At 45.2% G+C, this 13,734-nt stretch overlaps 5 protein-coding genes across 5 annotated transcripts; 2 read left to right on the forward strand and 3 right to left on the reverse strand.

Moving 5' to 3' along the window:
- Nucleotides 1–567: 567 nt before the first annotated feature.
- On the reverse strand, nucleotides 568–2,696 carry C8R40DRAFT_1099404 (uncharacterized protein; the record flags this gene model as incomplete). Its single annotated transcript, XM_046227863.1, has 10 exons — nucleotides 2,488–2,696; nucleotides 2,191–2,433; nucleotides 2,020–2,138; nucleotides 1,871–1,963; nucleotides 1,691–1,819; nucleotides 1,522–1,637; nucleotides 1,061–1,471; nucleotides 929–1,005; nucleotides 710–870; nucleotides 568–653 (listed from the first exon to the last, which is right to left on the reverse strand). The coding sequence occupies exons 1-10, from the start codon at nucleotides 2,650–2,652 to the stop codon at nucleotides 569–571; spliced, it is 1,599 nt and encodes a 532-aa protein (XP_046087437.1). The 5' UTR covers nucleotides 2,653–2,696.
- Nucleotides 2,697–2,784: 88 nt separating this feature from the next.
- Nucleotides 2,785–4,263, forward strand: C8R40DRAFT_1160178 (peroxisomal biogenesis factor 2; the record flags this gene model as incomplete). Its single annotated transcript, XM_046229981.1, has 5 exons — nucleotides 2,785–2,970; nucleotides 3,026–3,179; nucleotides 3,227–3,446; nucleotides 3,506–3,623; nucleotides 3,676–4,263. The coding sequence occupies 5 exons, from the start codon at nucleotides 2,785–2,787 to the stop codon at nucleotides 4,261–4,263; spliced, it is 1,266 nt and encodes a 421-aa protein (XP_046087438.1).
- Nucleotides 4,264–4,312: 49 nt separating this feature from the next.
- Nucleotides 4,313–8,582, reverse strand: C8R40DRAFT_129327 (armadillo-type protein). Its single transcript, XM_046234119.1, has 19 exons — nucleotides 8,205–8,582; nucleotides 8,073–8,145; nucleotides 7,953–8,014; nucleotides 7,720–7,900; nucleotides 7,449–7,667; nucleotides 7,110–7,392; nucleotides 6,947–7,060; nucleotides 6,649–6,894; nucleotides 6,443–6,596; nucleotides 6,213–6,390; nucleotides 6,011–6,160; nucleotides 5,905–5,950; nucleotides 5,788–5,855; nucleotides 5,659–5,730; nucleotides 5,407–5,610; nucleotides 5,162–5,350; nucleotides 4,911–5,111; nucleotides 4,571–4,855; nucleotides 4,313–4,521 (listed from the first exon to the last, which is right to left on the reverse strand). Exons 1-19 carry the CDS (start codon nucleotides 8,462–8,464, stop codon nucleotides 4,363–4,365), a joined length of 3,144 nt encoding a protein of 1,047 aa, XP_046087439.1. The 5' UTR covers nucleotides 8,465–8,582; the 3' UTR covers nucleotides 4,313–4,362.
- C8R40DRAFT_129523 (uncharacterized protein) lies at nucleotides 8,205–10,964 on the forward strand. The gene is made up of 5 exons (XM_046234121.1): nucleotides 8,205–8,885; nucleotides 8,940–9,050; nucleotides 9,102–10,099; nucleotides 10,148–10,633; nucleotides 10,697–10,964. The coding sequence occupies exons 1-5, from the start codon at nucleotides 8,600–8,602 to the stop codon at nucleotides 10,841–10,843; spliced, it is 2,028 nt and encodes a 675-aa protein (XP_046087440.1). The 5' UTR covers nucleotides 8,205–8,599; the 3' UTR covers nucleotides 10,844–10,964.
- A 446-nt stretch (nucleotides 10,965–11,410) lies between these two features.
- On the reverse strand, nucleotides 11,411–13,684 carry C8R40DRAFT_1099413 (FolC bifunctional protein). The gene is made up of 10 exons (XM_046227864.1): nucleotides 13,436–13,684; nucleotides 13,266–13,380; nucleotides 13,087–13,214; nucleotides 12,782–13,030; nucleotides 12,657–12,734; nucleotides 12,553–12,607; nucleotides 12,215–12,497; nucleotides 11,972–12,162; nucleotides 11,660–11,921; nucleotides 11,411–11,599 (listed from the first exon to the last, which is right to left on the reverse strand). The coding sequence occupies exons 1-9, from the start codon at nucleotides 13,649–13,651 to the stop codon at nucleotides 11,662–11,664; spliced, it is 1,575 nt and encodes a 524-aa protein (XP_046087441.1). The 5' UTR covers nucleotides 13,652–13,684; the 3' UTR covers nucleotides 11,411–11,599; nucleotides 11,660–11,661.
- Nucleotides 13,685–13,734: the final 50 nt, after the last annotated feature.

The following is a 13,734-nucleotide window of genomic DNA, read 5'->3' on the forward strand; positions in this document are numbered from 1 at the left end:
GCACCAGCACCCAAAAGTTCGAACAGATAGAAGAAGGAGTCGGAGCAGCCATCAATATAAGCAATTCTTCGAAAACGGAAAGGAAACAACGCGGTGAACACTTGGAGATCGATGGAACGAAGACTATTCAGCCTGCATCTGCATGTATACAGAGATCGATGATCAGATGCTGTTCTCGGACCATGCATAAAGAAAGCATCCAGCGCTATTCGAGCATGGAGAGTAACCAATTGGCACGTTCCATATAGCCTGCCACAACACGCACGCACTGAAAACACACCGGAAGGCATCAGAACATAACATAGACTGAGAACTAGTATTCAAGCGACAGAAGGCTAAGGACATGCTGGATGGAGCTGTCCAGTCAATGTGGTCAACGTCGCCTCTCGATTGCATGACAGCAAGGACCAGCTGCAAGATTACTATTGTCAGGATTTTGTATATATCCGCCAAATGCTCGTGGCCGGAAGAATCCGACCCGGCTGACGCTTCCTGTGGACGCGTCGTTGTAAGGCGGCTAGTAATAAGTCCGGGTGAACATTTCGACGACAGTAAGTACTCTACGTTCTCAAAACATGACTGCCGCAGAGTTTTCAATACCCTCGATAGATACTTTGTGTCCCAGAAGCGTCCGGATGTTATTTATTCCATAGCTGAGATGAAAAAAATGGGCTTAGTGAAGGAAATACAGGAATCAAAAGGAGCTGACCGAATCATTGTAGGTCGTTCCAGACTCAACCCCCACCCATGTACTCGCACATCCTTCGGGAAGCCCATCGGTTCCAGCATTTCAGGGCGAAACATACCACTGTTGCCGACCTCGACCCATTTGTTGAGCATGGGATGGAATGCAAAGATTTCGAGCGAAGGCTGTTCCAAGAAAAGAAATCGTTAAAATGAGCTTTCGACTGGCTCGGGAATTTCTGACCTCTGTATAAGGATTGTATGCTGGTTTGAAGCGCACTTTTTCTATACCCATTTTTTTGAAAAAGACTCTCATGAAACCTACACGATATACAATCAATAACTATAAGAAGATACGTAGAAGGATTCACCTCACCGATCAGGTCAGCGAGAGTCAGTCCTCTGTCCGCGACGACCCCTTCTACTTGATGGAATTCGGCCAGATGCGTAGCGTCCATTGTTTCATTTCTGAAGACCCGATCGATACTGAATAGCTTTGCAGGTCGAAAACCATCGTCTGCAGAAGTTTCACCAAGGTTAGTGGTAGCCTTTGCCCCATGTGTAAACTCATTTTCGTCTCCTTCGACCTCTTCTCCGCGACAGCGAGCGGCGAGTTTGTACAGCATGAACGTGGAAGATGCGGTGGTGTGCGTTCGCAAAAGAAGTTTACTAGACTCTTCGTGTGACCAAGGCGCACGGTAGCCAGTGGAACCGTAACCACCATGTTCATGGACAGTGGAAACACGCTTGTAGTATGAGGGCTCCGGAGGAAGGGATTTCACGGGATCTGTGTGTTCATGAGCCACGGAAATATGTAAATACCTAGAAAAGAGTTACCGGAAATATAGAAGGTGTCCTGGAGATCCCTCGCGGGGTGTTGCTGAGGTACAAACAGCGCATCGAAACACCAAAAGGCAGATTCAACAAAGGATGAGGTTGGCATTTCAGCGAAACTGCGTGGAATTTCAGAAGTCTAATGCGTTTTTGGACGTGTGTACCTACGAACCCCATTTCTAAAAAGATATTCCGAATTTCTTCTCGCACTTTGAGTAATGGGTGTAAAGCACCGCCTGCAGGTGGGATACCTTCAGCTTCGAAGTTGTACTTCTTGAACGTCGATGTCTTCCAGGTACCGCTAAAGATGTGCTTTCAGTTCTGGACAATATTCAAGAAGAGGTAAGCTGACGATGCAATCATTTCAGCGGTCAGATCAGTTTCGGGTTTTGCAATTGATGTGCTGAAGTTTACACCTTTGTGCACGGTAAACCACTGTCCTTTTCTATACGAGAGATATCTGAACCTGTAGTTCTCCACGATTAACCAGTATCTACTTACCGTTGGACGACAAGTTTCCGTTTCCGCAGATCAGCAAGAACCTTTTCACCTGATTTTAGATCGCCGGTCAATTCTACCTCTTGCAAGTCTAGCTGGGTCGTATCCTTGATAGATCCCACCTAAGATGAGCGTGTAAACCAAATTTCTACGCAACTTGCTCATTAAACATACTGCTTTAACCAAGCCATCACCTTCTTTCGCAATCCATTTCTGTTTAAACGCATTTCCTTGTCCAATTTTTGCAGTGGCATCTCCTACTTCCTTCTTGAGTTGAGCTGGGGTCATCGGTGCACCTTGACCCTTTGCTGGAAGTGCTGCCCAGACCCGCGCTTCATGTGATCCTTCTTTGGCAATTTGCGCGCCCTCGGGGGAAAGTATGTACGAGAAGACTTCGTGGCTGTCATACTTAATCATCTGTATCCCGGTGATTTAATTCTGAAGATTTCGGGAAGTATAGCAAAGACGAACATCTCGACTGAGAAGGGAATTGAGAGCACCCAGAATGGTGATCTGGGAATCATGAGAGGAAGCCGGCTCCGATTGGTTTGGAAATATTAAAGACCTGGTGTCTTTTATCGTGTCTTGTCTCTCGAGAGTATCAAGTATGAGCTGTTGTAGAGCCTCAGAGGCCATTTCGGTCAAATGATGATTGGTTCACAATCGGGAAATCTTGCTGACTCGAGAACATCATAATCCACGTGGGACGACGGACCGAAATTAGCCGTAACGTCTCTTGTGAGCAGCAACAGGCAACGTCTTCTCTTAATGTCTTGGGACAATGCTTGGAACAATGCGCAGCCTCATATATCAAGCATGCAAGATGAACTCCGCTCATTGAATTCGCCGCCCTCCCGTATCATACGAGTTGGACAGCTTGATTCCGAATTGCTGGACGCGGAACTTGGGAACCTCTTGGTGGAACCGCTGAGGAAGGCTCTTTCGCTAATTAGTGTATGTGTTTGTTGATTATTCTAACCCTTTTGACTGCTTACTCCTCTCCTGAAAGGCCACGCTGCAGCGGCGTTTCGACGCAGAAATCCATCTGCTGATACAACTCACTTTGTACCGGCTATCGGTATGGAATATGGGTGCCAGCTACGGTGCCAAACTGCAAGGTCTTCGGTATTTCCATCCTACGTCTGACGATCGGAAGCGTGCTCGTGCGTCCCTTGAAGGTTCCGCCGGCTCCATACTTACACCCCGCAAGCTTCCGGCCTTCCTCGCCAGCTTTTGCTCATGCATGGAGCCTTAGCCATAGTTGTTCCTTATGTTCACAATCGCTTACGCGCCTATGGACTATCAAGAGCCTGGCCGGATGCACCTTCCTCTGATCGAAGACGCAAATCATGGGACCTCCTTGTAACTTTGGAATCATCGTACGCCTTACTCGGGCTTACTAACTTTGTCGTTTTCCTCTGGAACGGACAGTATGTCGTTGTATCCAAACTCATGCGTAACTTTTCTAAGGCCCTCCCGTTCATTTCAGATACCGTACAGTAACAGATCGACTATTCAAATTGCGTTTGATACCAGCACGAAGGCTTGTCCAGCGAGATGTGAGCTATGAATTCATGAATCGCCAAATGGTTTGGCATGCATTCACGGTATGTAGTATGTCCTATGATCTCTATTATCGCAAACAAAGATCCTTCTCAGGAATTTCTGCTATTTTTCCTTCCGTTGATCAATACTCGGAAAATTCAACGCCGCTTCCATCGACTGTCAACCAGCGTACTATCATCTCTTGCATCACAGCCGAAACCGACTACAGCTTCTAAAACTCGTGGAAAATACTGGTCTCTTCCCGAGAGCGAATGTGCAATTTGTACCGAAAACGCATCATTCAGTCTCAACATGACAGAAGCCTCAATGACTTTTAGTAATGCCACACAACTCTTCTCCTCGGAAGGGGTGCAAGAGCCCGAAACGACACCTACACATCCAATAAATACACCCTACATCACAGATTGTCAACATACTTACTGTTATCATTGCATAGCTGAACGCATGATGCGCAATGCAGACGATACTCATGATACTCAAGGCTGGGAATGTCTCAGATGTGCACAGATAATCCAGAGTGCTGAAAGATTTGTCGTGGATCCCTCAGCAGGAACAGCAGAAAGCGAAGTCAACGGAAGTGATTATGCATTCAGCAGTGACCTGGATTTCGATGTCACAGACATTTCCGAATCTATTGGGAGTTATAGCGAATCGGGTCTATCTGACGGTTATTCAACATAGCATGTAGAACTTCAGCTAGTAAATAGGTGTAGGTCTTGTAAAATAGATCAAAAAGTAACATGAGATTGACAACATGATAGTATGAAGTTTAAGCGGCATTTAAGCATGGAGCTCAGCCTGAATTTGCTGAAGAACCGTAGGATCAGCTCCTATTAGATATTGTTGCTGGAAATTTGGTGTCTTGGCTTCGGCTTCACGTAGTTTACCGCCAACAAACGTACTCAATTGCGTCGTACGGACGGGATCTGATTCAAAAATCTAGAATTACATTGAGCATTAGCGAATGAGACGAGCTTTGTGGACGTACTACTTTCCGTCGCTCATATTCAGGTGTGCCCTCTGAACCTTGATAGTAAGATGCAGGTGCATCACTTTTTTCCCAGTAAAGGGTAAGGTACGATGGCACCTCTTGTCCATCCTCGTCTGTCGTGACGGGATTCTGAGCCTCCCTGATCTCACCGAATACATCCATCCAAAGGTTGAAAATTTCGGAATGTAAGCGACCAAGAATTTCAGGTTGTCCAGTGCTGACAAGCGCAGCGGTCCCCATAGCCACGAGTTTTCGATGTCTGGGTTCCGACATATAATCGAACTACATGGGAAACAGTTGAAGGGGCAGAGGGGGATTTAGAGTGAAAAATACTTACGGTGCCCCACCAGCGATCCAAGAAAAGATCATATACTTTCGCCTCAGTCATAGGTACATGTACTTTGTGCAATTCTTCAGTTCTTTCAACTCCGACAAGTGGCGTCGCATCCTTTATTAGCTGAAGGAGCGCCACTGGGTTCGACAGCGCAATGCGCGAGAGGAGGTATTCGATCTCACAAAGAATTTGGGTATTCTCTTCCTATTGAACATTAGTGGAATCAAAACGACAGCACAAGTACTGGGATATACCTTGTCCATCATGAAAATATCTAAAAGATAGGGAAATAGACCAGACTTATGCATGGCTTCGCCCCACAATTGTACAGGAGAAAGTTGAATCAAAAGACTCAGTGCACTAAGTGCATCCTTTTTGTTTTGCTGAAGTGCCGGACCTTTGAGCAGAGTAAGGAAAACATCAAGCAAGGCCACAGCGTCAATCTGTCGAGCAGTTGGTGAGGTCAAAATGAGCAGAGTGTTAAAATAACGGACCATACCTGTAACATGCGGGCAGGGTCAAGAACGAAATACGACTCCATGATGTTGATCATGGTTCCGAGCAGTTCTAAGTTGGTTTTCAGATGATGTACCAGTATATCCATAAGACTAGCAAGAGTTCCATTGGGACCAGGATTATCAATTGTAAGCGTGTTTCTCATAGCCTCCCTCCACAAATTACTGCCGTCTCCGTCAAGATTGAACTATCCAAGGATTAGAAGCTTGATCAGGATATATAAAAATAAACATACGCCTTGGCTCATGCTTTCCTTCACCAGCGGGACTATGATGTGTGATAACGCGGTCGATTCCGGACCAATTGCCTGGTGTACAGGTATTAGTCGTATCCAGATAACAGACAATTACGATATCTCCTGTACCTTGACGACGTTAGTCATTGTCACAAGGAGAGAACTTTTGAAGAGCCAATCATCATCTGCCTCCCTCCCTACAAAGGTTTAGAGACGCAAAAAGGTTTTAAAAGTATGATAGCTTACAGAGTTCAGGGATGGGACCGGTAATCAAAGGTACAAGGGGTATGATCTGAACGAAACATCGACGGGTGAGTGCCGTGAGTGCAGTCAATTCATGAGGTGTACATACCTGTTTCCCGGCTCTATCGATGACCACGTTGAGCGCATCATCCACTTTCCTCTTGCTATCGAAAGTGTTCGCTTCGCCAATCAGGCTCATAAGCTGAGCGACCGCCTGGGGAAGAAAAGGCGCAAATCCGTCAGGGTCGAAATCTAGAGTCTGAAGCGCAAACATTATCTGAGAATCAAGCAGGAAAGTGCGATAACCTTACATCGACACCTTCCCGCAGCGCAACAGCAGCCGTTAGCCGAATGATCGTCGATCCTTGACCTCGCTGTGAGAGAAGATGCAGCAAGATTTGCCAGATAGTAGGGATGTTGGGAGAACAACACGACTCGGACATCCACTTTCCGAGAACCCACGCAATCCTTCGCTGTAGTATATAAACGCTTAGGTCATAGTAAGCTTCAAATATGAAGGAGAACGAGAGATAATTCTAACAAATGGTCATTTGGAGGCAGTTGCACCTCAACGGTTAAGATTCGGTTGACCCAATCTTCGAAAGGTATTTCTCCTTTCAGCTTTTGACAACATCGACCGACAGCGCAATACAATGCCTCTTTGTTCGCAATCCCTATCGCTGCAGCTGGTTTATCTGTGGAAAGCTCGTGAGTTATTTGACTTGTGAAGAAAATTAGAACATCCACCTGCAACCTCGGCGAAAGTTGTCTTTAACAATGGTGTCACATATTCAGGATATTGGTTTGATATCTGCACCAAAACACGTTCGCTACATGGACGAAGCTCATACCCCCACTGCTGATTCTCTTGCTCTTCCGCATTGACCCATTCTTCGGGGTCTTGTTCCAGACCTTCCAAATCATCTTTTGTCAGAGGTAGAAGACGAGTGATGATGATTTTGACAGCATTATCGATGAAATTTGCCGTCAACACTGAATCGTTGATTTCAGTGGTAGAAAATAAAGGTATTTGTTTGTAGCAAACCATTTTTGTTCGCCGATCCATCTCGTCGATGAGTCGTCCATTGGCCAACCAAATCCTTGAAGAAAACAAGTCCTTGAACCAGAAATCGAACAGGATATAAAGCCGAGGGGGCATCTAGAATTATGTAAGTAAAGTTTTATTAGAAATGAATAAGCAACTGTACCTTTAATGGCTGGAAGATTATTTGCAGCCTCCACGATCTGGCTCCAATAGAACATTACTGCGTCGCTACAGCCAGGCAATACTGCCATTCGCCTAGGCTCAACAGAAGCCATCCGAAGATAGAACTTCCCAAAGCGGCGGATATGTTTTGCGAGGATCTGATGCGTCATGAGCGTTTGAGGACTGAGGTTCGAGGGATCTTGAGGTTGAAGCTGGGTAACTACGGCGCGCTGGACCACAAGGCGTTGTAATTGTTGAACAGAATCATGGAAAACTTGTGTTAACTACGAAGAAGTTCAAATTTTAGGTCAATATATGCCTATTCATAGTAGGCACAAACCCAAGGCTCGAGTATTTGTTTCTCTTCGTCTGATATCTTGCTAACCCGTTGCCAAATCCAAGTAACCAAGGTCACCAAAGTTTTGAAAAGAAGGTGGGAAAGGACTAGGTCAGTGTACAACCGAGTGTTTTCGAAAGCTTGGGGCTCTGGAGCCAATTGGATGTTCTCAAAAACCTTAACGAAGTAGGCGTTTATTGTTTGATACAGATGGTCAAATATCTGAAAAAGTTACATGAAACAGTATCTTGACGAGCGGATCATAACCATATACCTGCTTCATGACCTTGATACCATTCAACATTTTCATACTCGCAAATTCTTTCGTAACGCCACACAAAAGTTGTAGTGCTCGTTGAAGTACGAGATTAGATTGAGGGGATTCCATATTTGCAACGTAGCGCTGCTGTAGATTAGTATCTATTACACTCATCAAGTCGTCGATGAGTGAGGGCCTATTATTATGTCACTATGAATGACTGAACATCGATACGAAGGGAGACACACCAGGCATGCGGAAAATCTGCCCGAGCGATCCTAGCGACAGAGACCTTGTTACAGTCTGCAATCTTGAGGGTGGTATTTAGCATGTCTCTTGATCGTAGGTCGTCAACGAGGGGGTTTTACCGTTGCATCTCTTTCGTCAAGAAACGTCATGCATCGTGCCCGTATATTCGCTCGATTCTGGTCATTTTGAAGCCTGCACGGTCAGTCAATTACAATTCGTTCAGTTATGGCGGCACCGAATCGTATTCGTACTTTCTTGATTTCCAATTTTTCAATGCTTCGTTTTTGAACTGTATACTTGCTTGAATTCGGATTGCCAAAGGAAGTGTTTTCGCCGCTGCGATCTCATGGAGTGCATCATATACGCCAGGTAGTTGAAAAAGCTCCTTCAGCCTTTTAGTAGAAGTTTCGACACGCCGTGGATCTTGCTGAGATGTGGCGTCGCTGATGACTTGGAATAATTCCTCGGGAGAAACCTGCTGTGAGTCGCCGCCCCGGGCCATTCCTTGCATTGTATCACCAATCGAGAAATCCAGCGTCCACCACGCCTAAAATGAAATGCAAAAAGACAAGATGGATCGTTGGATAAAGACCAAGAGGAATTAAATGAGCAAAAAGAACATGGCATGTGACAAAAACGCGACGCGATGTATCTTTGCTTTCTTCTTTTATCTCTATCACGACTCATACTTTTTCCTTCGCCCTCAAGACATATCCACGCTGGTTTCAACCCCTGCAAAATGCCTCCAAGATACCGGCGAAAGATTGAGGAAGAAGTTGTCGAGGATTCAGAGCCAGAAAGAGAGGCAGCGAGGCTCGAACAACTTCAAACAAGCAAGGCAATGGGTTCTCATTTCGAGAAGCCGAGCGATAGCTATACGAAAGCCACGAGTCAGAATTTCGAACTTTCGAACAGTGTCATCGAAATATCTGGCGCGTCTTCTCATCATTCCTCAAGCCGGCTGAAACTAATTCGCGAACCCACAGATGATAGCCTGGTAGAAACCTCTTCACATGTTCTCAACAAGAGGAACATGTCAGACCTCCCACAATCCAAATCTCACGGAGAAGTCGATAACAGCATAATTGATATCAGTGGTACGCGTTTGTCGTTTGTCGTCGTGTCTGCTCATCAAACAAATACGACAGATTCATCCATAGAACTACTACAATCGGCTGGGACTATACCAAAATCTTTCGCGCCGAAAACGGCGGGCCCCGCCCAGTTGTTTGTTGATTTAGGTGACTATAACTCTGAGTTGGACAACACTCTGCCCGAACTACGGTTAGCGAGGTATGCACATACCAGCGCTCGGCCTAACAAACCAAAAACAAACCCCTCACATTCTGCACGGGCGATGTCTACCTCATTCGGTAGTTCCCGATCGGCTATAGTAAAGAAGATTACTGCGCAGACCTTGGTTCAGCGGCTCAGTGACGAATTTAATGCGGACTCCATCTCCCGTCTGCTGATGTGCGTGTGTTGTAACTTGAAATGGACCACGCGAAAAAGTGTGTCCCAAAAGCTCACTCACTTCAAAACATGTGCAAAGAAGCACGGCGTTCAGGACGACACGTTGGTCGACCTAATCCGCAAGGGTATTATGGTTTCACCTGCAGTTCAGCCCAAGGGCAAAGGCACATCCATAGTCGTTGACGATGCATCTCCGAAGACTTTCTTCGACGAAGTCATGCACGATGCAGCTCCGAAGAAGCGAACTAGGCGGCAGGAAGTAAAGAGTACAGTCAAGGACATTGCAGAAATGCGAAATGCTATCCTGCTGAAAGCTCGAGCGATAGTTGCCAAAGGGGACTCGGACGTACGAGCCCTACGCGAACATGGAACTGGTGAACATTCAGACAGTGATCTATCCATCAATTTTGTGCTGTCTTCGACGCCGAGGTTTGCGAAAAGCAGTTTAGCTAGTAGAAGCGGCTTGCAAGCTCGATACATGTTTTACAACGACGGAGGAACTCATGAATCGCCTCCCTCTTCTCCCAATACTTCCTTCTCTCCGTTTTCACCTCCCATCCAACAACTTCCCCCTTCACCTCCAATATCATCATCGGGAATGGGCGAGGTTCTCCAGCCGCTAATGGATATTGATGTCCATAACTTGCATACCCTATCCAATAATAAATATCCTGTACGTCAACCTATGTTGTTCATTGAGAAGCAGACTGATAACTCACAGGTCCCTCGCAATTCATATTCACATTCACGATCCCCTATTTCTACATCTTCAAGACCGAATCAGGCTACCCTGAAGATCTCGAAGACTTTCGGAACTCCCAACTCGCCCCCGCTCACCCCTTCTCCTCAAAAAGTCATTTCATTGACTTCCTCTGCCAGTCCACCGACATACAGTCCTTTTAAGGATCGCTATTATACCTCGGACGAAGATATGAGGCAGTATATGGACGATGCCTATCTGCATTATGATCCAGAAGACAATACACATTCTCTTTCCACTACAAATCAACCCCTTCGCAGAACTCCGTCAAAATTATCGCCCGCTCCCCTGTCCCCTAAGTCAAAGTCTCGTTCCCGCAGTACTACTGCTCTTCGAAAGAAGCCCGCTATTAAGGAGAAAATTGTGATTGATGCAGCATGGGCGGAGGACATAAGGAACAAAATTATGAAAGATACGACGCTGCATCTTCGTATCTTGAGATTGGAGGTAGGTTTCTGTCGAGTCGAGTTTCTTCAACGAGTGACCGACGTTTTTGACTTGTTATTGCAGCCTATACATTTCGATGTGTTCCTTTCGAAGATAGAAGGACAGGATCAACAACCATCTGCAAAACTCAAACATCATCTCCGAGAATTTTTGGATAAACAAGCTATCAATTTCTACGGTGCTGAACCTGTAGGAAGACAAAGGCGTTGAGCCATTGTATCCATCTCCACGTATGTATGTATCTATACGGATGTAGTTGTCATATATATATGTACATCGAATGCACATATAACTAGTAAATATAATTTATCTTTTGTCGAGATTGAACGACCACCTGTTGAAGGTTTTAAACAATTGAAAAATATATACGTACAGTGTTCTAGGGCTCCTTGAGACACTAGGGTTCCTTGATACACTGACCGTAAATTTTTTTCTACAAAGCTCACTCATTCATATCTACTATCTCAAACTTGTTGTATATGTATGATACATTTTTGAGAAAACATTCAGAAGCTTAGCTTGTTTTCTTATTGGACAGTGGGCATAAAACATAGGATTTTGCCAATATTTTGTGTGCAAAACTTTTATTTTTTGTTGTGAGCTTGGTTTGATTTTCTGTGAGCCAAAGTAAAATGCTATAAAATGATGTTGTTACTATTCCCAAATGTTCAGATACTTTGAAATACCCCAAAGTAACATACATGTGCAAAATAAACAAAATACTTTTGATGGTGATATTTTGCCTGCCAAATTTGGCCTGTCTCAAGGAACCCTATATGTGAGAATATTCTCATTTTCAAGATATTTTCATAGAATTATCCACTACAACTTGCACTCTTAGATGACTATCTTAAACTATCATGACTTACCTTTACTTGAATACTAGATAGAAGAAATTACCCAATTGTATGTGTGAAACATCTAATGTGTCAAACTTGAAGTTTTGTATCAAGGAGCCCTAGAACACTGTACATATATTAAAAATGCTCGCGCAAGTCTTAAGGTCTGTATTCCAGACAAACTTACACTTATAACGCAACCTCAGCGAGATCAGCGACTTCTATCACACCCCCAACGAGATGCAAACTCCCCGCGACCAAAGCTTTCACAGGAGAGTCACACTCTGTTGTCAGGCGGTGGACGATCCGGATGGCATGCTCAACTGAAGGCAGAACATGAATGTGGTCTTTTGGGAAGGAAGGCATTAGAGAAGACCAAGCATCAGCTAACTGATGTTGAGTCCTAAGTTGGGCGAGGTCATCTGGCGGAAGGGAAACAGCCGTCAAATCTGTCTTCCCTTAGCTATTTTCTAGAATCTGCAGACATAAAAGAGCTTACCGCCTTTGAAGCCTCCATCAGCGTAGGTAACATTTGTGCAAAATATTACCCGGTCAAAGAACGAAGGGGCATCTTCGCCTGACTGTATCTGGCCGAGTTGTGTGGAAAGCTGATTGTAGACTGCCTCAAGGAAAGATGGTCCAGCACGTCCACCCCCGGTGTTGAATATCAATACACGTTGAAACGAACGACTAAGTACGGTTGAATGAGGTAGTCATTGGAATAGCTGCATGAACAACTCACGGAGTAGAATTTAAGTGAACTCCCACACCTGGCTGGCTGAACCATTGTATACAGCATTCCAAACTTTCTTTCGTGTGTGCACCATCGAGATACCATGTCAAGTTGGAATAACCAGGATCAGCAACTGTTTGACAGCGACCTGGCCATCTGGTGCTTTGCAAACCATCTATGAAAGATCGCGGGAGAGGGGCTTCTTCGCTCTCAAGGTCTAATTGATGGATGAAAGTCTTTGCAAGGTGAACAGCCAGTAAGGAATTTCCAACTTGATGGGCACCAGCCAAACCTATTGGGACGTTTGTTTGTGTTTAATGCTTCCGAAAACGAGCATCGAACAATACCAAGTTTAACATTGACCATTTCGGGAATCATGGGTGTCACTATGAATTCGGAAGCCTGCAATTTACATGCTAAATGAGCAGAATTCACAGACGAAATTACGGACCTTGAGCTCCTTCGCGCGCTCCGCCAAGACTTTCATCCCCTCTTCTGGTTGTTCGACGGTAAACGCAGGAACTCCTTCCTGAAGCTTATTTAAATAATGGAGTTATGAACACCTTAGCTACTGACCTTGTATATTCCACCTTTCTGCCATGCAATTTCTTTCAGAGTCTTGCCTAAAACCCCGACATGGTCGATGCCTAACGCCGTGACGCCGGTGACGATCGGTTTGGGAACAATGTTTGTGCTGTCATACATCCCTCCTACACCAACTTCAAGTATAGTTGCATCCACACCAAGACTGAGGAATGTGTGAAAAGCCATCAATGTAACGAATCTGAAATAACCGGGCATAAACGGCGTGCTTTCGAGCTTTCTCTGGAACGCAGGGATTCAATGGCGATAGCAACACTGTATATTGCAATGAATTATACCGAATCGTTGGCTTGAAGCTTGTCCCATACTTCAAAGAAATACTTTGTGAAATCCTCTTCAGACAGTGGTTTTCCATTGACTCGAATTCGTTCACGGACGGCCACCAGATGCGGTGAAGTATATAATCCTATACGACAACCGGTCAAATTAGGACTGTGGATGTTCAGCAGTTACGTACCAACTTTCCACTCGGGTTTCGTATGCCGAAGTATCGAGTCGGTGAATGCGCTGGTCGATCCTTTTCCTTTCGTGCCGGTGATGTGAATGACTTTTAAGGCATTTAGGTCGTCTGTCTGCTCAAGACGATGATGGGCATTGCGCTATCACGGGAGAAAAACCTAGTCGCACCTTGTAACCAATCCTTTCTAAGTATTCCACCATCTCTGGAATGGCAAATTGACTAAGCCGTCCGCCGGAAGCTCGAACAGCCTCTATAGTTGCTGCGTTAGATTGCAGAGAGTTCAGATTGTTCACGGCATCTTGATATGTTCTTGTAGACATTCCTCGCCTACCACGATAGCTCAGAGATAAACAGCGACTAAAGAAATTTCGTATCTGCATCATCTATCAATTGCGCATGCGTCTAATGATGATCAAAGGTAAGTGAGTCACTATCACGTCCTATGCCCGTGACTCCGATATGCGGG

The sequence above is a fragment of the Lentinula edodes genome (assembly GCF_021015755.1).
Source record: "Lentinula edodes strain Le(Bin) 0899 ss11 chromosome Unknown C8R40scaffold_13, whole genome shotgun sequence".
In the NCBI taxonomy this organism is placed as follows: Eukaryota; Fungi; Basidiomycota; class Agaricomycetes; order Agaricales; family Omphalotaceae; genus Lentinula; species Lentinula edodes.